The 24,906-nt window shown below is 40.3% G+C and overlaps 1 protein-coding gene across 3 annotated transcripts in view; it reads right to left on the bottom strand.

Annotated features, from left to right (window-relative positions):
* Positions 1 to 24,906, bottom strand: part of LOC134858108 (cadherin-18) — a 134,944-nt gene that overhangs the window by 38,767 nt on the left and 71,271 nt on the right. For all 3 annotated transcript variants that reach the window (XM_063873992.1, XM_063873990.1, XM_063873991.1), the window contains exon 2: positions 10,299 to 10,864. In XM_063873992.1, the coding sequence (XP_063730062.1) occupies positions 10,299 to 10,532 (234 nt within the window). In that variant the 5' untranslated portion in view covers positions 10,533 to 10,864. The remainder of the gene's footprint in view (positions 1 to 10,298; positions 10,865 to 24,906) is intronic.

The raw sequence follows: 24,906 nt of genomic DNA, 5'->3' as shown, positions 1-24,906 counted from the left end.
AGCACACAAACCAGGCTGGAACTGCAGGTGTATTGGTGAAATGTATTAATAAAGAATGTGTAATTATATTTTTCAAGTTGAGTACGTAGTTCAAATGAATTATGACAAAGCACGGACAAATAGGAACAGCAGTCAGTAGTCACACTGGATTTAAGTTGTTCACCGGCAAAATCTTCAATATGTGTTTAATATGTAATAAAAAGTACATCCACACAACCTTAAAGGGTTATTCAAAGCACAGATGGGTGATATCAACTAAGTATTCACAGTAAGATCCTTTTCCATATCCACCGCATCAATGATCGCATTGTCTTTGATTAACAATAATTGGGATTGTGTAATTGCACTGCTGATATACAGTATATTATTAGGGCAATGTCATGTAAAAAACAACACTTGTATAAAATGTCCTCAATGGGAAAACCACAATCTTCAATATACTGTTAAAAGTGATATTGTCCGACAATGGCAATGAAAAGATTTAATTATGTTATTTTTTTGCATAAGTTACTCATTTAAATAGATTCCAAATGTACTAATGAGCTTTTCAAAATTAAAGGAATCATCAGGCCTAGTAGAAAAAGTGACCTAATTTATCTTGTGCTAACATTTTCACTCATAGCTGATGTAAAAATACACATACTGTATAATCACAGTGAAATATTTTCATTACTCTGCCCTACTTCAACTTGATAGGCTACATTATGATTTACATAATGTTCCCATGCAAACCTTTAGAAAAAAAAACTGGCGAAAAACAAATGCTAGGATTTTGTGCAGTCCAGAATTAGGACAAAGCTTTTTGAAGTACAAACTAGAGCTGAAGATCCTCTCCTTTCACCGTGACCCACATTTAGAAACAATCAATCATCATACTGCTTATTTAAAGCATTACACTTTGCAACCGTTATTGACTGTTTCATTGATTGGTTGTCTGTTTGTGACTTGATTAATTACTGTTCCCGTACTGTTAATCCTGCACTGGGCAACCATCAGACATCCCTGCTGGGAGATAAGACATAAGCGGACAGCCTGTAAACCTGCAGAGTGCTTTCGGGTACACGTGCACTGGGAAAACTCTTGTGTTACCTAACTGACCCTGAAACTTGGTTTCGGCCAACACGTGAGTTTTGCCCAATCGCTCAACAATGAAGACAGCCCCAAAAGGTACGTATTTATATTGAAAGAAAAGCAGTATAGTAAACACACTACCATTAACAGAAAGTCATTAAACAAGTCGGACGGTGGAGGTCCTCAGGCCACATCTAATCAAACCAGGGCTAGCGAATACATTAATTAGAAAGCCGCTGCTGATTGCACACCAAACTCTTGATGAGGGTCGTCTGCTCTTCCCGTGGTAAATATCAGGCCTGTAATTAGATAAGGTTTCGGATATCCTGTTGAAATAGCTAGTTAATCAGTTGCTACACTGTAAGATTATGAAACACATCATTCAAGGTGAGAAATATTAACAGGGAAAACATCACAGCAGGGTGGAGGGGAACAATCGCTCTGTTGGCCCATTCCTGCACTCTTTAAATGTTTAATGTTGCCAAAGACATTTCGAAATAGGACATTACAGTGCTGGCTCTAGCTTGATGATCAATTCCTACTTATAAATTAAATCATTTAAATTCAGAGAACCAGAGTTTCTTGACAGACCACTTCCATAACTACTACAAGGATATATCCAATTCTGTCCAGCAGCACTTCAGCTCATAAATGGAATTTCGCCTGCAGTCAGAGTGCTAATTTAGCCATTGACTTTTTTCACAGGAGCCAATAAATCATGCCCGGCAAAGTGTGAACCAATGGTGCATATGGCGACTGCTTCCTTCCAAAAATCTATGGGTGATAAAAGTGTCAACAGGTTGCGGGCCATTACACAAACATCGTGGGCTAAAAGTACAGCAGGGTCAGACAAGATGAGATTGAAACCTGTATCAGGCTGCTCACCACTCAAATCAGAAAGGAGCAAAGAGGAATCATGCTTTAAAAGGAGTATTTTAGGGTGTCTTAATGTGGTCTTACTTGGTATCACCATACCCCATATCTTCCTCAATAGCCTATCATGGTCTATCCTTGTAACCATCAATATGTTGTGCCTCTACTGTGACATTTTTAGGGAATTCAGACCTTCTGCGATCTTCAACTATACATCTGGAACGGTCATACACGGAAATACCAGACAGCATACGACTATCCTAAAAACTGTGTTGGATCTTAAATCTTCTAGCTTTCACATCCTAGTGTTAAGTTAACTCACAACTTCCCCATGTTTACTCACCATCTGTGACTGCTTGATGATACCAAATGCAGGAAAAAGGCCAGTTTGAGCGTCCAAATTTCCCTGGACAGAGACCTCCCTCACTGCTGTTCGGAAGACAGTTTGTGTTTTCACTTCTTATTCAAAGCTGATGGTACAAAAATGGGCTCAGGGCAAATTGCTGTCATGATTTCAAAAGCAGAGCTCCATTATTCTGCAGAGGGTGCTGCTCCTGCATCTCAAATTCAGCAATGAAATATTTTATTCATATTTCATTAAATTTGATCACAGAGAAAATTTCATGACAACTTGCCTTAATGCAATAACTGTCAATTTTGTTTCACCACAGACGGGCATGAATGATATAATAACATATGCCAGCTCTATATGATGCAAGGTGGGAGGGGGGGGGGGGGGGTGGCTTGATGGTTGGTTTATGTAATATATGGAAATGTATGAAAATCTCTCGTGGACACGATCAGTGAAGTCCAGGAAGACATGGTAATAAAGGTGAAAAAAAATGATTGTTTGTCCTCTCACCTAAAAAAAGATTTGGAGGGATTGTTTTTCTCCACTGGGCATCAAAACAAGGGATTGTGTTTCTCTATGACTGACTTTATTAAAGACTAGTGGAATAGATGACAGGCATGTGGCTGGCGGCTGGCATTGCATTTCTGAGTTTAAAGAGATCAACAGAGACTCAGGCTCTGAAGTCGTCGGCGGAAAAACTCCAATCTCAAGGAGAACCTCACTTATAATGTCATCATACGGCCAGAAGAGCGACTCCAGAGAAAGTGTAACTTCACTTTATTTTGTCAGAAAGCGATATGTATTGTCAATGTTTGGTGTCTGCGTGCTCATTGCCGAGAGCAGCCATAAACTGTTTGTGTTCACAAGCTAATTGGTGCTCACAGTCAAACACAACTCTCTGTTTGTATCTGTCTACAACTTGTCAGGCGTTTCAGCCAATTAAAAAGGGGAGAAGAAAAGGAAAGCAATCCTCAAATCTGTAATACGTCTGCCACTAAAACCGTAAAACATGAAATCGTTTTTTTACACATGTGGTAAACTGAATGACATAACAAGTGTAAACAAGCCTGCGCTGTTACCTATGATTATAGTTATTCAGTCAATCATTGCTCTGTCAGAGTTGATTAATAAGGTAAACTAACCAATTATGTTTAAGTGAGTGCAGAGTGAAATTTGCACTGATGAATACAAAGACAAGCCGTGAACAGCACCCGTGTAACCCAACGCAATTAGCAAAATTCAAAGCAATTATTTTGTTTTTTTTATGATTGGTTTGCAACTAATCTTTCCACCTCATACAAATTCAAAGAGCAAAACAGTCGCCCAGCAGTGTACGCCCTGCAACTTTGTTTCAACTGATTTAATAACCACACAGACAAGGACTTTTGAACTGTCATGTTGACCGGACCGACCGATTAGATAAATACCTATTTTATATTTATATTTTATCCGTAAATGCATTTCTTCATTTCATTATATTTAAACCCAATCACAGGGATGTTTTATTACATTTTAACTTGAGCCGTAACTAATGACTCATTGAGGCATTCATCTGGTGATTGCTTTCTAAATTAATCGTTTAATAATTTTGGCTACAAAATGGCAGAAAATGACCAAAACGGCCATGACAATTTCCAATAGCCCAAGGTAAAATATTCACATTGCTTGTGTTATCCAACCGAAGGTACAAAAACTCAAAGATATTCAGTCGTTGACATTTATGACAAAGAAGAGCATCAAAAGCTCCCACTGACTAAAAGGGAAGCAGCAAATGCTTTGTGTTTTTGCCTGATAGAATGACTGATTCCTTTGAATAACATACCCAGCAGCTCTCTGGTCCATCAACCATCTAAACTTAACAAGTAAGGACATTTGTGCCGTTGGAAAGCCTGTTTTCTTACCTTTCAAATGGTGCCACATTTGTGAGGAGCATGCATTTGTGGGAGGAGCAGAGCTGAGTGTGAAAAATGTGACAAATCTCCTCTGCCAATGCCTAACTGCTTTTTCTGCTGTTGACTCTTTGGTGTTGTTTAGTGAATTGGATAATTGAAGTCTGATGAAACAATACATATTGGGTCACTCTGGCACGGACAGTACGCCCAAGCTGATCCCACAAGTGTTCAATGGGGTTGAGGTCAGGACTGCAGGCCATTCCCTCCTCTCCATTCCTACTCTATCGGTGCAACAATCAGCAAAGCGTTCTCCACGTCTTCTCCACACTGTGACCCTACGATCCAAGTGCCGTAGGCAGAATCTGAACTCATCGCTGAACATAATGTTCCTTTGCAAGTGGGCCTGACAGTGAAGGGCAGTCAAGGCAGGCCTCCTGGCGGCCGTACGAGACCGGGGATCGGCTTCCGTTTAGCATGGAGATTTGTCACATTTTTCATGGCCGCAACCCACATTCTCAGCTCTGCTGCTCCTCCCACAAATGCATGTTCCTCACAAATGGGGCACCATTCGAAACGTGGGAAAACAGGCTTTCCAACAGTATAAGATGTATTGCCAAGAAGCATTGTTACATCAATGAAATAATCTAACAAACACACATTTCCTTAGTTTTTGTGTTAAGTTTATATGCAACAGGACAGCTTTGAATATATTAGAACATAACTTCTGCAACCGCCTTTTCACCCATAATGGAAAAAAGATGTCTCAAATGCTCCATTTCTGCGCCAAAACAACAACATGCACAATCAAAGGATTCTGTCTTGGTTTAGAAATCGCCATGCCAATTATTCAACTCCTGCCAATGTTCCTGCTGAACAGATATAGAGCTGAGTGTCCACATGGTGCTGTGATATTCAGCCAAAATGCTTAGAAGTGGCTGCAATTTAAACAGTCATAAATCATGTCCTGTTTTAGGTAGAGTCAAGAAAACAACTTAATCTTTCTATGTTACTGTAATGAAGCATGGGAAATATCAACTTTTTGGAAACGTGGTACATGACATGTAACACAGTCCTCATAATTGCTTCGCCCCAGTGAAGGAATCGCTGTAATGCATCCTCATTCATAACGACATCCTACATCTGACCTTCATCTATCTATCTCTTCTGTACCAGCTTTGGCCTTTCCATTGTACAGATCCTCGTAATGTATGTGCCTGGTTGGATTGCATTATTGGTGAATGCTATTTGATTTGGCTCGGTCAAATTGGGTGTACAAATCCACATAATGTATGTGCCGAGCTGGCCTTGCTTGTTCCACTCATTATGAACTGTGTGGAAGGAGTACAAGAAGGCAAACAAGAAGCATATCTCTACATTTCAGGCAAAAAAAAAGGACAAGTACAACATCTGGGAGTGACAATTAAATGAAATTCAGGAATTGATTCCATGCTGATTTATGATTTTTCAGTTAAACATCAACCGTATGACAGCTGGAGGGCCTACGGGCTGCACCAGGACGCAGCACATGTATTGATGCACAAAAGCTACAAATAGCTATAGATGCATCACTGCAAGCACAACATCTCTGTTTATGTGTTTGTTTTTGTTGGGATTTCGCAACTCTTGTAAATCCAACTTGCCTGGACTAACAGTAATAACATGTTGGTTTAAAATGGTTCATTAAGACTGCATTCCCTTGATGCAAAAAGCTTTGCAGAAGCAGAAATGCGAGTTGAAGGTGGGATTCCGGATGTGAAGCGTTTACTCCATCAACAATGTGCATGATGAGTGGAGCAGGGGGTGAAGAGAAGGAGAAATGAGCACTGCCTTGCCGTCATATTTGCAATTAGTAAGGCGGGTGGGTTCGTTTTGATTAAATCTCGGCTCTTATACTTCACTCAAGAGAACTTAATCACTTTTTATGTGGGCGTGCTTGATTGTCTGATTATTATACCACAATTTGGCCCGGCTCCCTCCCAATCAACTCCTCTGAGCGCCTCCATCTCCGTGATTGATTTGTAACAGTCACAGTAAACCCTGATGATAGAGCGCCCGTCTAATGACCGTACATCAAGAGACAGTGATGAGGTGAGGGGCGTGCTGGAGACGAGCCTTTGATGCACATCATGGAGATCCGCCCTAATAGTTGTCCTCTATTTTGACATCTGCGGGGAGACACAGAATGAATCGTCATCTTCCCAGCAGGATGCGCGCTTGTTGATGTACAGTAATGAGATTATTAGAGACCCGGAAGCAAGTCTGGCACTCATTTAATGGCCCCGCCTGAAACTGCTGCAAAAATATGATATTTGAAGGAGACAGAAATGGAACCGTCAGCGGATCAGCTTTTAAAAAAACACTACGTTTTTGCCTTGTGCCGGGAGTGGGTGAAGGAAAATGACTTTAGTCTCAAGTGTCTAAATGGTGCAAATATATTTAAACGTTCCAGCCAGAGGACAAGGGAATGCACTCAGGATGTTATGCATGCCTGCACACAAATCAGACATAAGCTTCAAGTGTTATGTCCTGCAAATCAAAGGAAGTCAAAGTGTAATTCACTGGGTTCATTCTTTACCATCTTTTGATTAGTCAAGGACTGGACACGGCACCACAGATACATTTATATTCCACACCAGAAAACGATGAGCCTTTGCAAACAAACACTGTTGATCCAAATGACCTGAAACACAGATGAGAAACATCTATGAATATGTCTTCACATGTGCACACACAACGAGGGGAAAGCAATGAACGTACAATCGGTGATTTCGAGCAAATGCAATGTGTAAAGATGCGTCACTCAATATTACATCAACAATAGATTCAATTAATATAATTAGGTATCTGATATGTATTAAGTTTTGTATACAACTTTTTAGTGTCTTTCAGCATGTTGTTTTGGTTTTAAAGCCTGGAGCTCTAAATTTGTCCCAGGTGTTCAATTGGGACAAAGACAAAATAATGAAAGCTGCTTTAATGAGTTTATCCATCAAAGCTGCAAACGTGTTTCTGTTTGCAGTTTCCTAAAATCAAATAATCCACATTATTTATCTGTGTTGTCTTTTGTTGTAAATGGTATACATTTGTGTTTATAACTAGCCGCCAGAAAATACAAGCAATGTCGCGACATAATTTGGAGCTCAAGAAAAACTACTTCAGTTTTTTTTAAATAATTTCTAAAAATGTTTATCTTATATAACATTTAAAACGGAGCGATCCATTTTGAAAAAGCTTTATTTGGAGCCCTAGCAGATTAATAAATACAGAAGTACTCCCACTCTCATATGTGAATGCCTCAGTGTCAGAATAAACTCTCAGAGGTTGATAAGTATTATCTCTGACATTTCCACTATGGTGTTCTTTCCAACAATGCAGAGTTGTAACGTGACATCAGCTGTGAAATGCTCCTTGTTATTTCATAAAACACTTCAGTGGTTTAACAACGAAAACATCCAAATGTGCATACACTTGTTTACTGCATCGCAAATAATGGGTGGAACCCTTTTTCATTTAAAGACCTTGCTTTCTTTTTTTTCCTCAGTTCCCACTGTTGAGGTATTACTGTGCATGCAATAAGACAGTTGCCTGATTCTGTCACAGCATAATCCATTTTTAGATGTATGAATAAAACATATAAGCACCTTTCTTAGAGGTTGCTACTATGCTCTGCAAACGAACACAGGATAAAAGGAGGGATATTCCTCCTGGACTGCTCTGAAGCACCCATTCTGTCAAATCAAAAGAACGTGTTTACTGTAAATGGTATCATCGCACACGCCACACGTAGGATTTCTGAGTATTTATCCAACAGCTGCACCACGTCCTCCAACAAATGTACAGCAGGCTCACTGCAATATATATGTATTCAGGGTTTGGGGGATTTGCAAGATGTGTAACCTGCCGTGCTACTTAAAAGCACCACGCTGAGATGATTGACAAGAAGACGTCCACATGTCCCATTGGGAAAGTCGGTTGTCTCCTGTCTCGTATCTGGACAAGCCTGTCCCCTACCAAAGCATTTTGCATCTCACTCATGCACAAAGCTGTCATTTCCCAAATGCATCAGCCCCCCAGAAAGGTGTCACTGGGGATTACGGGATACCTCCCGGGGATTAAAGATGTTCTTGACAGGCTGGCCAATTCACCTATTCCCAGCAGTCAGTCTTTGCTCTCCATTGTGTGAGAGTTGTAAAAGGTACACATAACATTCACGAGTCTAACATCATGATATGTCTATGTAATGATTGACCCTGCAGATTTCTTAGCACACATCTGCATACATGTTTACTACGCAGTATCTAGAAATTCCACTTTGTATTTTTTTTGGTCAGAGTAATTATCGGCAATAACTGCATTAGCAAGTCCCTGTAGTTGAACTGCTCATTTAAGGATCGCTAATGTCCATAGTTTTTAATCAAGCAAAGGAAGGAAGAAAAAAAACAAAACACAATACGTGCAGAACGCATTAATCCTCCTCCTACTCCTCCTCCTCCTCCTCCTCCCCCTCTCCTGTCTTCGTCTAATTAAGGGTCATTGTGTCTCCTGGCCACATTAGGACAGCGCACACCATTCCCAACCCTCATAATTAAATGTTTTTTTTGTGCTAACCATCTGGAGACCTCATCTCTTTAAACGTGCATGTCAAATTGATTCCTTAATAATGTTTATGTGTGTCTTCTCACTGCTTTATTATCATCCAGGATTAGCTGTTTAGTTTGTTTTGCTTTCATCAGCGGCACCGGCTACACACAAATACACACACAAACAGAACAACAACACCCTTAAGATAGGACTAGCACACCAGTCAGCAAACCAAACACTCATGAACTTCAAAGCAGTGGACGAATTACTTTTTAAATTAGTAACCACTTATTTATGAGGTTTGCGCATCGACAAACTGATGCTTTGAATATCCTTCAAACATCTTCGGTAATGTCTAATACTCTGGACACAATGCCTCGTAGATGCTGTGGGACTGTTTTTGTTTGCACTGTGGGATTTTATGGTTCATTCATGCGTCAAATAATATTAGCAAAAACATGTTTCACCAATAAATAACCTTTCTTCCCAGCCTCACAAGGACGTTTTTGATTAAAACCCCAGGTATATTCAATAAACAGGCATTTGAGGTAGCAAGTGATATTTACTGTTGTTATTTTCCCCTTGCACACTTTTCTCCAAGCATGTCATCCCTCTTTTCTTTCATTTTCCCTTCAAATGGCCGCGTTGTTGAAATACAGACATATGTGCAGTCAGAGGAGCGTGCTGCCTTTCTCATTCTCGTTCTCTCCGAGTGCAGTTGAGGGGATTAGTCTGTGCCTGAGTGCCTAGAATAATGATCACTGCAGCGGAGAAACACATTTTAACATTTCAGGAGATAAGGGCAGGCAATCTGCAAGCAGAGGACTTAACCAGCTCCCTGTGGCTTATTGTGGAGCTAACAGAAAAGTCACCACCAACATCCAGCTACACCCCTATGCACAGGCAGAAAGAATACCCCCAAATATCTGTTCTGTTGTAAGAGACATCAGTCACTCTGAAATGACATTCATACCATTTTCTGTGAGGCGCCCTGGCTTATTATTCATGTCCCCTATCGCACTACTGTCCAATTTCTTACAGGGGTGGTTCATTTCCCACCAAGAGATGAAATCTGGTTGCGTTTTCCGCGGAGACACCAAATCTGATTTTTTATTTCAAAGATAGTGTGATGTAGAGAGCTATTCTCACTTTCAAACTTAATCCACTCTTGCAAAGCTGGCTTCCCCAAGTGGCAGACATGCTGGGAGGTGCTCCTTAATTAGAGAGAGAACACTTTTGGACATCATGACAGGAATTCTTACCGACACGATAATGACAGACGGAAAAAAAAAACGAACACATATTCACAAATGAGCTCTGAATTTTCACATCAGATGATAAAAAAAAGAGTGAACAATGCCGACGTGGCAGTCTACCTCAAAAGAACAAAGTGCTGCTGCTGTAACCCATTTCTCAATAAACAAGGGGAGAGAGTAAAAAGCCAAGTAAGCTGTTCAAAAGCAAGTTCCCTAGGATCAAAATATTTCTTTTTTTTGTTAAGGTGCAGTCAGTTCAATACAGACGCTTACCTTTCCAACATACTGTGCTTCTGTTCCCAGGTGTTCTTCTAAAACAAAGAACTGGTTCCAGATCCAGCCGCGCTTTGGCCTGTGGTGCACCTCCGTCTCCCCGTTGGCCAGTTTGGTCCCGTTCTTGGAGGACAGCACTTTGGAGGGGAGGTGGTGGCTCGCCCCGTAGCACCTCTGGATGAAGCAGAGGCAGACCAGAAAGGGACAGAGACAGGAGGGTGTGGATATCCTCATGGTGGCGCGTGCTTTTGTAAAGTTATCCCCGTGTTCCAAGGTGGTAAGGTCCTCCCACCACCGCCGCCGCAGCCGCCACAACCAGCCACCACTGCAGGCCCGTGCAGTAGTCCCAGCCAAAGATAATTCTAAATCCAAACGAAGGAAATAGCCCTCCCGGTAGATCCTCTAGGGTTCATCCCCCAAAGCCGTAGGTTTAATGGACAAAAAAAAAGAGCAAGATATATTTACATTATGGAATTTCCCAAGCTGTGAAACGCTGTGCAAACGACGTGAACTTTTGGTAGTTCTACCAAGAGCAGAGGTTAATCCTGGAAGCCATTTTGGATTTCCTGGGAGAGAGGGAGAGAGAAACACAGAGTAAGAGATTAATTTGATGGACATTCGAGGCTAAATGTCGACTAAATCCCTCCAATTAAATTGCAACTCAAATATCCTTGCAGACGAGGACATGCACTTCAAACTGGTCGACAGTGGAAAGTACAAAAAGTGATCTACTTTTATTACTCCAGACATTTCTGCCATTATGCAGATGATACAAACAAGTTCAGACCTGAGGAGTCGCAGTTCTATTAAAAGGTTGTCCATGCCTATAAGGTTATGGCGCTGTGCGGTGACTGATACCGCCTTGTGAGGTAAGAGTCATTTTTCAGAGCAGAGCCGGCCGGTGACTCAAAGGATGAGTTGGCTTTATAAAAAAAACATCAGGAAATGTTTGATTTGGATGTTTTAACACGAGCAGTGCATACTGTGGGGCTTACTGTGTGCCTCAGCGTCCTGAATAATAAGCATGTCAGGAAGAAATACATTTACAATGATAAGGACGAGCATCAAGCCACTAAGACGAGGCGGAGGGGGGATTTTAAAAAGGCAGTGGAATGGAAAAGACAGAAGGAAACTGCTTTTCTCAGTCAAAACAGCAAAGATGGCAATGACGTATTGAAAATAGTGATGCTGTTCAGTACACCTGCATGAGAAACTCTGTGGTCTTTAAGAAGGGGCATTATGGAGAATCATCTAGTCTTGGGCTGGGTATTAGAGTTAGATGTATTATTAAAGGAGTTACTGAAGGATGAAATCGCTCCTCACGGCTCACTTTTGAATCGGAGGAATTGCAAAGTTTGACCTTGCTGTTCTGCCCTTTGGTGTGATGTCACAACTAAAGATATAACAATGATTTCAGAATCTAATGTAGGTTTCTGAACAGTGAGATCTGAGGCCTTTCTTAGACAGAGTATGTCGAGTTCAGGCTCGCACCGAGGATGCTCACATTGCAAATGCAACAAATGCTGACATCACAAGCTCCACCAGGCTCTGGGGATTTAACTGATGCACAACAATACACCTGCTGTGTGAGTAAATCATCTCTAAATATTCTAAAATAGTTTCAGCTCAAAAGGTTGACATCACCAGGTTTATGGAGCTCACCAGGTTCTGCAGAGGCTGTTGTGCAATTCTTTCATTTTTGGTGGAGATATTGAGTCAAAGTTGAGAGAATTCACAATGAGCATGACCTTTGACTACCAAAATCAAATCAGATATCCTTAAAAAAAACAATGTCACCAATATGCTTCCTAGACAAAGTAGTAAAACATTCCAAAAATGATCATTATAATAAAGTGACCTTAAGCTGTAGCGTTGATCCAACATTCAAAGTGCTGCAGCTGAATAGCAGCTTTGTGGGGATTATGGGAAGGACAAACATGTATTTGATATTTAATAGGATATAGGAGTTGACAGACTTCAAAGGGCTCTGCTCCCTATCTCCCACAATGCTTGTGACAACCTTAGAGAGAAACGCTAAAACGAGGCTTTAATGCAACTTACGACTGTCACGTACTTTGAAGGATAATCACTGAATATTTATTCATATAAATACAAATATTTTTACATATATATGGATTAAGATTTTCTTAGTACCACCGACTAATCCCCATGTTTGAAATATATCTACTTGCAAATTATGCAGCTCCTCTATAGTTGCTGGTGATGTTGACTAAGTGCCATGGTTGTAATGGATAATGCCAGCCCAGACAGGGGAAGGGAAGGCAACGTCTGTTCCACATCGACTTAGATTAAAGCGGAGAGGGATAAATACTCTGCCGCACACTTAACACGTGTAATCTGGGGAAAGATTCTCATCTGCATAGGTAGAGCTATGCCCAAATCCTGCTTCAAAATCCTGAGAAAATGATTTCAAGCGCTGCAAAGAATACTGATGCACTTCTTTCAAAAAACTGTTTCAGAGATTCAAAGGTTTTTCCTCTTGGTTCAATGAATTTTGAGAACTTCACAATTCAGCCACACACTAGAAAAGTAGTGAAGTGACTAAGTGAGTCAGACTAGAAATATATGTTCTGTTGGTTCCACTCTCACCTCTTATGGCTCTCTTCAATCAGTATTTTAATTGACCCATTATCATGCTGATTCCCAGCAAAAGAACATTTCATGGAGTCATAAAATCAACAGAATCTGACTCACTCAATGGAAATAATGTCCTTCCCTATTTTATGATGAGGATATTGTTTAATGCGACCTTCTGCCCAAGGCGTGGTTATGTGTGCGGAGCGTTTAACAGGATGGGTTGTGCACAGCAGCAGCCACAAATATTTTGGCAGGGCGCATACAAGAGTGGCTACATTTGCATGCACATGCAATTCTGTGTTGAGCTGGTGTTGTTAATGTGCCACATCGTTGCACCGGATGACATGCTATGACATTACCACAGGGATCTGTCGCTTACTTCCCCTGTACACCGTCTGCTGCTGGAATGCTCATTACAGCACCAAATGTGTAATATTATACTGCTGAAAAACAACAACAAATGGACTGTTCACTGCTCTTTGAGCCATGTTTGCTTTTAAACTACAGGGCCCAGTTGTTTTTAAAGATATACATCTTAAAAAAGACTCAATGGGCTTGGAAATTAAAGTCACATACAGGTAGGAAATTCAGAAATGACTTTCTGGGTTTTATAAGCATTTTAATCATTATCATTTTATATTAAGATGAACTGTCTTGTTGGACCTTGTAATTCCTTGAAGGGGGCTATAATGCACATTGTATTGTCCATATTTGTATTGTGTACCTCTACTGTGACATGTCTCCATGCTTTAATTTTCAAAAAGGTCTTTATGTTTCTCATACTGCCTCTGCTGCAGCACCTTTTCACCCTCTGTCTCAAACCAGAGCCCAGTCTGCTCTGATTGGTTAGCAGACCAACTCTGCATTGATCGGTCTTAGAAATGTCCCAACCTTTAGCTTATCATGCACAATGTGTTGGAGCGCTAGCCAATATAAATGCCAGTGCTCCATACTGATGACCAAATTTCATGGAAGTAAACATAGGACTAAAATTGATGTTCTTCGGGAAATGGTGGATCTCCCGTCGAGCCTCTGATAATTTATTGTACTTTTTGTTGGTGGACTGTTCTACCTGTGGCTACGAAACCAAAGGCAGGCACAAAACCGTCTTCGTCTCCTTAGTTATTCATTGGAATAGCAAGCGAATCAACTGGTCATGTAAACAACTTAAATTGAATTGCCAACAGCCCACTGATGACACAGAAGGGGGTGAAATGCTTGAAAGAAAGGCAGAACAAAAATGTAAAATGAAGACAGCAATTGAAATAGAGATGTTGAGAGGGATACACCTCAATTCAGAGTGTCAAGAGAGTGGCTCCTGTCCCCTGCCGCTAATAGCTAATGTTTCGTGCTCCTGCTAAGAGCTCACCCTCTGCTTTCAATTTCAGAGCATCAGCTTTCTGTCGGTGTCAAACACCAGATAGCAGAAGACTGGGGTGGGTCAAAACACATATCAGTGAACCACTACTCTGTCCTTAGAACAAAGAGGGACAGTCACAGAGACTCTTGACTCATCCCCTCACCTGGAAATAAAACAAACAGAAACATTTTCCACCCGTTTAGAAGACCTGTTGGTTGCCTCTTCTCAGACAGTGTTTCCATGAGCTGAAGTAAATCAAATAAGAGGGTAGAATAAGGAAGCACAGAAGAAAAATGTGTGACACTGCAATCTGACTGTAACACTGATGTGAAATGTTCCTGAGGGCTGATCGTGAATTTATTTTCCTTCTTTGTTGTTTCAGGAGCAGCTTTCAATGAAGCTGCTGGAAATAGAATGCAAGCCTTAAAACACCCTTTTCACATATATGCAATATGTGCTCTAGCACCTCATCTAAAGCCATTAATACCCTGTTTATTGCTTACAGCATATAGCTTTATTTGAACAGGAAAGAGGGGGGGAAAAAAGGGTCTGCGCTGGAAGAGAAGACAACTGAGTCAAACATAGCAGTTGTGTGATACAACAATAAATACAGTGAGACAAATATTGGTGGCTTTAATTGTATTATTTCATTGTGTGCTTTGTTATTGCAGAAAATGTTACAAATCAATGAACAGATTTACTTTAAGGAATTTGACTTGTTTGTGATTTTTGCATCGATGTGATGAAGAGCCATTTCCAAGTGTGTTTCAGGATAAGTCAAAAAAATCACAATATAGATTTTGACTTTCAAAACAAGGATTTCAGGAGCCAATAATGAGAGGAAATACTTTGAGTTATTCTAGATTATCTGCAGAGGCTTGAGTTTTATAACACAGTACGAGGGAATCACTTTAGCATACAGTAATGTTCGGTTGTTTAATTCAGTAAAACTACAACGTTTGGTTTGTATTAAAGGTCTCCTATCATGCTATATTTGAACAATATATTGTAGGGCAATATCTATACAAAACATGTCTGTGAAGTGTTTTGCTCAAAATACCAAACAGATCACCCATTGTAGCATGACTCACAACCCTCTATTTCAGCCCTGTTCCTGAAGTGCTGATTCTGTGACTGTCGCTTTAAATGTGAGCTGAGCTGAAGCTGGCCACGCCCCTTTGGAGCTGAAGCTGGGCACGCCCCTTTGGAGCTGAAGCTGGCCACGTCTCTTTGGAGCTGAAGCTGGCCACGCCCCAACCAAGAGGTTGGGACGTGTCAAGTGGACAGGACGTTGCTAGGAGTTCAATGTAAAGCCAGCCCACATTTCTGTTATGAAGTCATAACCGAATCAAATCTGGATCAGTTCGTTTCTACCCCCGTTTTTAGAGCGGTGGGTAAGGAGGAAGGGGGTTGTATTTTCTGATACTTTGTGAGTCTCCTTACACACCGGGGACACATATTTATGTATAAAAGACATCAAGAAATACATTCTGGTCACAACAATAGCATTCCTAAGTGACACCATGTTGCCTTTCTCTCAGTGTCAGCGTATTCTGTCTTACTTTCAATACACTTCATATAAATCCAACTCTTTTTTGCACGTCATTTCTATTGACATTAAGAGAGTATGCAGTTTTTCCTTTCAATTCCTTTACTTTATGCTTGGATTTCCTTTTCATATCAGCAACACATTAATCAAATCTCCCATCTTGGTTTGGCCCTTTGAAGAATCAAAAAGTATTACGCTATCATACAGTCCATTAGACATAAAAGCAGCTATACAGTACTGTCCAACTGTGAATAGCATGCATCACAGAATGTACTTTTGACTACTGTAAATGCTGTATAAAATATAGCTTTTTAAGAGTGGATGCAAATTGATAATAGCGTTGTTTGACAAAAATACATTTGATTGATCACTGCCTAAAAAAACGCTTTGTGCCCTGGGTGATTTGACCCAGCTCATTGTTTGTGAAAGGAAGCAGATTAGTGTGATCAGCTTCACAGACGGGACAATCCTCTGAATGTGCGGCACACCCTGGAGCTTCCACAACATTGGAGGAGACAGATAGGTTGAAGAGAGGTACCAGCCATTCAGGAGGGTTACCCAAGCAGTCTGAACTATTTCTACAAAAGCACTCAGGGAATTCAGTGTTTTTTCTTTCTACAAACTGTCTTGTGAGCCTGTTTTCCACTCAGGTCTAGATGTTTTTTTTTGTAGGATACATGATTTAGTTATATATCAGGATTCTATATGAACTTTTGTTTTTGGCCACTCTTGTGTGATGAAGGTTTTGTAGAAACAACAGGTATAAACTGTCTGAGATTATCACAGATTCTCTGCTGGAGCAGGTGTTAAAAACCTTTCTCACCTTGAGTGTAGTTGCTGAGCCAGAATCTGTCCTCAGTTTCAGCCCAGAAACAATTACATGGTTGCAATTCCCCTACCCCAAACATGCATCGAAAAAAATTGAATAAATGGATCAAAACTGCCTTAGTAAATCTTTTCCACTGTATCAATAATCTCCAACTATGGTTTGAAATGTATACAGGAACTGCATTTTCGAACCATTTTTATAATCATGAACCAGCTATTTAGAATACACTCGTTGACTCGGCATCTTGCCAAACACAAATCCGGAGATCAACTCTCATTGTGTCTGCCTTCGGGGATGCTGAGGGTAATTTACCTTTCAGGCTACAGGCAGATCAACTGTCTCAGTAACATTTTAAATGAAGCTGCAGGCTGTGAAGAAAATGGAACTAAAATACTTTGCTGTCAAACACACTTGTCCTGCAGAGTGCAAGGACAGTTAAAGGCCATAGTGTAAAAGTCCAGGAAAAAACAGGACTACACAACGATTAGTCGTCCAGAACTTGAAATGATGATATAATTTAACATAGCCTGCATCTATTTCTCTCCCTCATTCAGTAACAAAACAAATGCTACAATGTCGCATTTTCAATCTTTTTCCTGCTCTTGTGGGTAATTAAAAGCAATAAGCAGCAGGTTTTTAAACACAGATTAGGCCTGAAGGTAATTAGGCCCATTGCAGTAATGACTCCCACTGAGTCATGTGGGCAGGATGGTGTTTCAGTCAACCGCTCCCACCATGTCTCCTAAAGTCAACAGCAACTTGTCCTTCCAGTAGACTCCCCCACCAAACACCATCTGTCCTCACCCTCAGCTTTGATTACCTCCAAACTAAACGCAACGCTCCTCACATGCCTCGGCAGCGCAAAGGTTGAAAAGATGAGAGCGGCGGGACTCTGATGGTGTCATCTCCTCATGTTAACATGCCAAGTTAAACAACCTTAATTATATCTGGGAGTTCTCAGGGTTTTTTTTCTTGGTGTCAAATTACAAAATATGCCTGCACTCGTCAACTTCACTATATGTTGTTTGGCTGCTTAATGAGAGTGGGTTGGAAGATGGAAAATGTCCCATCTGTTGTGTGTTTAATGGCTGGATTCTTGAGCTCTAATCATACACTGGGAGTGCCAGGATGGAGCAGACAGCCCCCATCTGCTGGCCACTGCAGAGAAAAAACACAGTTTTTCAACTCGCATCATCATCATTTCGTTAATTTCTCTCTGCAAGCATCCTCACAAGGGGTCCGTCAGCATTATGCACAAAGGAAACTGTTGGCCGAGGAGCTGACAGTTGCGATCATTCATCATATTGATTTATCTATTTATTGTTTTACCTAATAAACCCATTGATTCTGTGGCACATTGCCTTTGTACCAGTGGTGGAATGTAACCAAAGGTTTGTCTAAACATTCGGCATAAGCTTTCAATGCCGATTTCCCCCGTAAAAGTAAAGGGATGCCAGAAAACAATGTTCCTGCTCGTCAAAAACACTATAATTACTCAAAAAATATGAAAATTGCGTCAAATAGACCATCAGGCAGCATTCCAAGCATTGTTTTTACGGAGCTCCAGATAAATAGGGGATGGATGTCCAGTTTGTCAGCAGCCTTACATTGAAACTTTGATGTCTGAATTAGATCGTTTCTTTTACTGTCTTTTTTTTCTGTAGAGGAAGTAAAGAAATCGTACCTCTGGAATTATTTGTTGTTTGAGGTACAATATAGGTGAAACGTGGGAGGGACGTCATTGTGTCCCGCCCACATTGGAAGTGGGCGGACTGTAATTTTGGTCGGAAGGGATGTGCCCTCATACTATATTTTTCTAGAAAAAACCCTGTATAAGCATCATTAAACATTTAAGTAATTTCCTTATTTATTTTTAGAAATTCAGATTTGCTGGGATGTTTTTTTTTATTTATACTATATTTTTCTCCATTATGCACTTACTAACTTCTACTTCTCACAGGGTATTTTTAGGTTGTGGTATTGGTACTTATGCATAGGTAAAGGATTTGAATACTCCTTCCGGCAATGCTTGGTACTGTTAAGGGTTTGTCAATTTAAAAAGTTCTTCATAAACTCAACAATGCATTCACTTGGATGAGCATGTAATACTTTTGGGATTTAAGTCTTGCTCCATCAACTAGTACAAGAGAAAAAGACAGACGGTGGATTCAAAAAGGAAATCAATTCGGCTCACCTACATAACTCAGTTCTCTTCATGTCTCAGAAGTCTAAATTCAGGTTGAGGCTGGCAGATTTTGGCAGGTCTTTCAGTTTAACACATGCTAAAACACAGAGCAGGTGGGTTTTGCAACAAGGAGAAGGCCATGTGTGTTCTCATGCACAAAGTACGGCTGAGGCTATTCACATTAGCATTTCATACACAGATAAGCTTGCTTACTGCCAGGTAGAATCCCTCATGAGAGGATGAAGTGCAAGAGATTTGGGGGTTTCGCAGATGCTCGCCATACTGATTTTGAAATGCCTACTGAGACTTGTGGGGAGTGTTAGGAGCAACAAATATGCCACCTCATTGTGCAAATAGAGAATAAGCTGGTGCTGCAGACAGTCTGAGGGATGTGTTAGGAGGGTGTACAGTATGTTGAGTGGGCCGAGGGGATAATGGTGTTTTCACGCTGACATTTCTTTTTCTTCACATCATTAACACGGTCCTAGGGCTGCAAGATTTGGAAAACATATCTTAATGCAATTATCGGTGTGATATTGCCATTGTCATTTCATTCCTTTTTACATCATTATTCAAAGTTAAATTGATCGATGTTTTGAGAAGATTTGCACCAGACAAAGATTTTTTTCTTTATTCTGTAGAATATGTTTTAGAGAATTATCTGGAGCAAAACAAACCTTGAATCTGACTGCTATGTTCTACTTGTTAGTCTTTATGCCGTTACACAACAAAGAAAAAAACAACAGAGCTAACTTGTTTTTAAAAAGCACATTTTTACATAAATGCAAATCTTGACATCCTTAAATATATTGGGATTCTCACAAACAACCAACCAGAGGTGTTACCCTGATTCTCTTTTTTGGGAATTGGTCCTGATTTTCATAATTGGTGAATGTTTGCCTCCTTTAAGATACCGTAAACTCAAACACGAGTTCTGATATTAGCAGGATTTGAGCTTTTAAATTGGGCTCCTGGCACCGGATAGTTGTTTAGGCCTATTGAGATTAATTTCCATACATGCAGAGGCATCTGACACTTTGGCACATGTGTTGACAGTTTGGCAACAGAGCTCTAGCTTACGAACACAGTCCTCGGGGCGAGGAAGCCGGCAGATGTTGCTACAAAGTGAATGGTTCAATCCCGATTCTGGAGACGGTTCTTAGGAAATCAGCGTACACTACTGCAACTGCAAAGGGAGTACAGTCAGTGTTGACTGACAGTATAAATAATGCAACGTTTTCCTTAAGAAAAAGTGCTGCAAATGTATCAAAATAGAAGCAAAGCAAAGAGTCATATCAAAAGCTAGAAAATGAAGGTTAAGGCAAAAGTGATTCTATTTACTGAGCCATTTTGGGATACTCACACCATCCACATGTTTATAGACACCCTTCAAATAGGATAAATAGAATTTAACCTCTAGAAAATAGGTTAACTATAGCTTGTTTATAAAAAAAAGGCATTGAACACAGCCCTTTGCAGAGTTATTCGAGCAGCATTAACATTCCAGTTGTGGTCTTCACTCTGGCGGACAGCCCCCCGCGGCTCGCCTCTTTTCCACCTCAGATCTGTGAATCAGTAGGGACGCCTCGTCCATCTCCCCTCCTCTCACTCTCATAAAGCATCGGTCCAATTAACATCTCTCTCACATCTCAGCATCCAGGCGCTGCACGCGAAGGGTGAGCAGGTCTGACAGGCGCACGGCACACTAATGTTTTATCAGTGCCACATATCAGGGTTTCCTGCGACACTGACCACTAACTGACGTGACTCACCTTTCCCTCTTTGTCACGATACTACATTTTTTAGCAAGAGTCCATATTCTTTGGAAAGCAGGTACTAAATGTAAGGTCTGTCAAAGGTTAAAGGTGTAATGTGTCACATAATTTTTATGAAACAAGTTGAATTCCTATATTTTTAAAATATTTTTCTTGTGCAAACCGTGGAATACTTTTTCTGATCTTCAATATTTTAGAATAGCAACGGCACCATCACTTTAGTTTCAACTCAACAGTGTCTGCTATCACACGTATATTCTGCAGAGCTCTCCTTGAGGAACATGCTGGATGTCTACCAGTTTATTCTGTGTACACTGTTGAGTATAAAAGTGTTCGTGAAGCACCTGAAGCTCCGAATGTGAATCTATTGGGGGATAAGTATGATAAAAGATGTGCCCAGGTGAATAAAACATAGGCTTCCCTTGAAGGAGCTGAAATCTCCCGAATGTGACCAAAAGGCAAACCCACCACCCCGATGCTTTCAAGCAGAGAACAAAAATAAAAGACTGGGAGGCAGCCCCAAGAATCCCAGGCAGGAACGCACAGCGATTACGTAATGAAAGTTCATCCTTAAGAGCTACTTAAAAAAGGCAAAGTCTCTGAGCAAACACTCGCAATGTGAGATAGAAACCCAACCCCATTAAGTATTTATGCAGCATATTGGCAATCAGATGACTTTTTGTATGGTTTCCAAAGACATTCTTCCCATAAAACGGTTACAAAACACAACCCGGAAACTATTCTCATCTACATCTGTCTGCAGCTGCATTTCTTTATATTATACATAATATCACCCTGCTACATCACGGTTTGAATCCTCTAGATCTTGCTGATTGGAGATGTCAATTTCTTATAGAGCAGTGTTTCCACAAAAAATTAACAGTGATGTTTTTGCAGACTTTTGATGTGAAGGACATTATAAAGTTGTTTTGCATGGCTGGATAATTGTAACTGCCCCCTTCTGGAAGTAAAGATGTGTGGAAACAGATTTTTTTTTAAGCGTTCAAGTCAAAAACACAGAAATTCAATAAAATAAATATTGAAAGTAAGCTCTAAAATCTAAAATCCCTAGTGCTGTCTAACTTGACATTAATTCACTCATATTATCAGAATAGGGACACATGTATCGATTGTTCTCATGAGGTCAAAATCACAGTGTCATAATCATTGGCCTCATAAATATGCTCTGCCACGATGAAAGCCAGACTTCCTCTCCCAGTGCTGAGTGTTCTTTAAAGAAACACTTTGCTGCACATTTGTCACTGACAGGGAGAGTGGGAGATGAATCATTCTAATGTTGCTTTTGCCCATACTGAGGAAAGCCAGAGTGCAATAATGTCAGCATGATGCAGACTGCTGTGTGTCCCAAAGTGCGAATGAAAGAGTAAATACAAAATAAAAAAGGAACAGCTAGATGACAATATTCTAGAATTGGGGAATCAAATGTACAGAAATGTACCTTTCTGTGGATATTATGAGCCAGGTGGCTCTGTTTGATTTTAATCAAGAAAACTCTATTTTATCCTAAATAAATGTGGTGTCCCTGAAAGCAAAATGCCTCCAAGGTGTTCTCACTTTCTGCTTGATTAGGCTTTTCCACCACACCTACAGAGCTGATGAGTTCATGGAAAACCCCTTGCAGCTCTCCCCAGCTGTCCCTGATTGCTGTTTGTCTGATGCTTATTTAAGCCTCCTGAACATCCAGGTCTGTAAGACTATGACCACCGCTTTCACTTCTCAATCCTACAGTTGGACGTTTTAGTGCGGAAACTCAAGCGTTTTCAAAATGTTTTAACCCAGATTGTTGATGGTAGAACAGTTCACGTTCAAAAGAATGCATTCCAGGAATTTTAGCAGGAAGAAGGATCATTTATGCAGTGTAAAGGCCATAGGTTTAAGGGGGCCCCATTATGATTTGGGGGGTTTTCCCTTTCCTGTAGTGTGTTATATAGGTTTTGTGCATGTAAATGTTCTGCAAAGGCCTCTCTAAGGGGTTGATCACAACAGAGCAGAACAATTAGAGCAGACTGGGCTCTGGTTTCAGACAGAGATTAAAAGGGTACAGTCAACATGAGAAGAAATACAGTGTTTTTTAACAAGCATGTAAACATGTCACAGTAGAGGCACAAAATACAAATATGAAACCTGAATATTAGCATTGTATGGCCCCTTTAAGCTAGAAGTGGTAACTAGCAACCTCGAACCCACAACTAAGCATTTCAGCCCTCATAGCAGTCATTGTTTTAAGAAAGCTATCAATAAAATGTCCCATGAATCTCACTCTCTTTATTTTTAACAAGTGACAGATAAACTGTTAGATTACTGTCCCGTAGATCTCGAGCAATAAACCCACTCAGTGTGAAGTCAATCAGATAAACATTTGTTAGGAAAATCCAAGGACAGGCATACTGACTCCTCCCATTAAAAAGAGATGATGGGACTGAATGGCAATAGTGCAATATTACCAAGAGGGAACTGTAATCCAGGAATGCTAAAGAAATATGTTCAGCATTGACCTATGAAAAAGAAATGTCCCCACTGAAGGACAATACTGTTAGTTGTGGGATATTTGTCGATAATTCCTATTTGATAAATATGAAAGACCACTTTATTGATAAGAGACCATTTCAGTTGCAGAAAGGATTTGCCACAGTCTGATCAATGAAGGTACTTCACTCCAAACAATAATGTCACTGCAAATCCTTACAGGAATCAGTTAAACTGGACAGCCAGTCATGTGGAGCATATAAGAGGCAGGAGAATATCATAAAAGATAACATAGAGTTAAGATGTCAATATTATTGAAGCTGCAGGTCTTAAGTGGCAAGGAATGCACAGCAGTGTGTATCCCTTTATACAGTACAATTCCCTTAGAGATATTACAAGAGAGTTTTCATTGCAAGGTGAATACTGTTTAAATCATTGTCACGTAGATAAAAGTCATGTATTGTAAAGCTGATTGATGCTAGTGAGTAAGTGAGTGAGTGAGTAACACGGGGGATTAAAGTAGAAACCTGAGAGAATGACATTTTTGTTGCAAAGGTGGTACATAACAGGGCTGCACTTTCAATTATTTAAGGAATGACATTGCAATGACTAGTCACGTCATTGGATGTGTGATGACAAGTACGGCAAATTAACTCCAAAAGGCCATGCTACAACGTTTTGCTGCTTGTCACAAAATAAAAACACGTTGTTTTCTTTGACTAATTTACGAGACACGTCTAGAACATTATTTACTGATGTAAGGGTTTCTGAATACACATGTTGTTAATGAGAGACATGCTAGCATAGAGAAACACCAATGACAATAATCCTTGTCAAACAACCAAAGCAACACATTGTCAACCATTACCTGAAAACAAAGGGGAAGATTTTACAGTAGAACATTTTATGGAAATATTTCAGCTAGAGAAAAACAAACCAAAACAGGCACTTGTTTATTACTAAATCTTGTATAGTTTCTGTGTTTTTTTCCAATACTGTGCAGTCATTGTAAAAAGCAATCCTAAAACAAGACTGTAAGGGTTTCACTTTTCTGTTAATGACTTCAGAAGGTGCCTCTTTTTTCCTCCTTCATTATCCCTACTAATCTTATCTCTCTGTGTCCTATTCAATGTATCCCAAACAACTGCTGCCAGAGATTTCGAGTAAAATAATAATTGCATGTGTAATGCTCCATGTGAGAGGAAAAGAGAGAGGGAGGGAATGTGTGTGTAGACATTCCCATCAGGGAACAAGTCAGATAAGAAATTTAATGACAAAATGTATCCATCTTTTATCTTTGTAAACCGCACAATAACATCACCGTGCAGCATTAAAAGCAGGGGATTATTTCACCGTGTCACATTCAGAAGATGGCATGTCGGACCCAACCTATAAATACTTTTCGAAGCTTAATTCTAACTTGCAGAGAACCCCTGGACTGTCAGTCTTGGTAGGCAGACAGACAGTGAAAGACCAGATTTTGTTTGCTATCTGTGGGAGAGACTGTTGATGTTTGGATGAGAGCATGATTCATCCTTTGAATGGCCCTTTGACTGTGCTGTTGGAACAATAATCCACTGTTATATTTCCCGTCTAGTCTGCTAGTGATATGATAGAAATCACTATGGAGGCCATCACTATGTAGCCACCTGGGGGGAATCATCTCTGCATGGAACATTGATGCATCTGGCTTGCTGCAAAGATAAATAAGGCACAATCTAGAGATAGCACCACTGCCAGGGCCATTTAGTAATCCACCTTGATGATTTTGGGGTTATAGTATACAAAACCAAGCATAAGATGCTACAAATAATTCAATTCCCTT

This window comes from Eleginops maclovinus, chromosome 21 (genome assembly GCF_036324505.1).
Source record: "Eleginops maclovinus isolate JMC-PN-2008 ecotype Puerto Natales chromosome 21, JC_Emac_rtc_rv5, whole genome shotgun sequence".
NCBI lineage: Eukaryota > Metazoa > Chordata > Actinopteri > Perciformes > Eleginopidae > Eleginops > Eleginops maclovinus.
The sequence above is the reverse complement of the archived record's forward strand: the minus strand, read 5'-3'. Positions and strand labels throughout refer to the sequence as shown.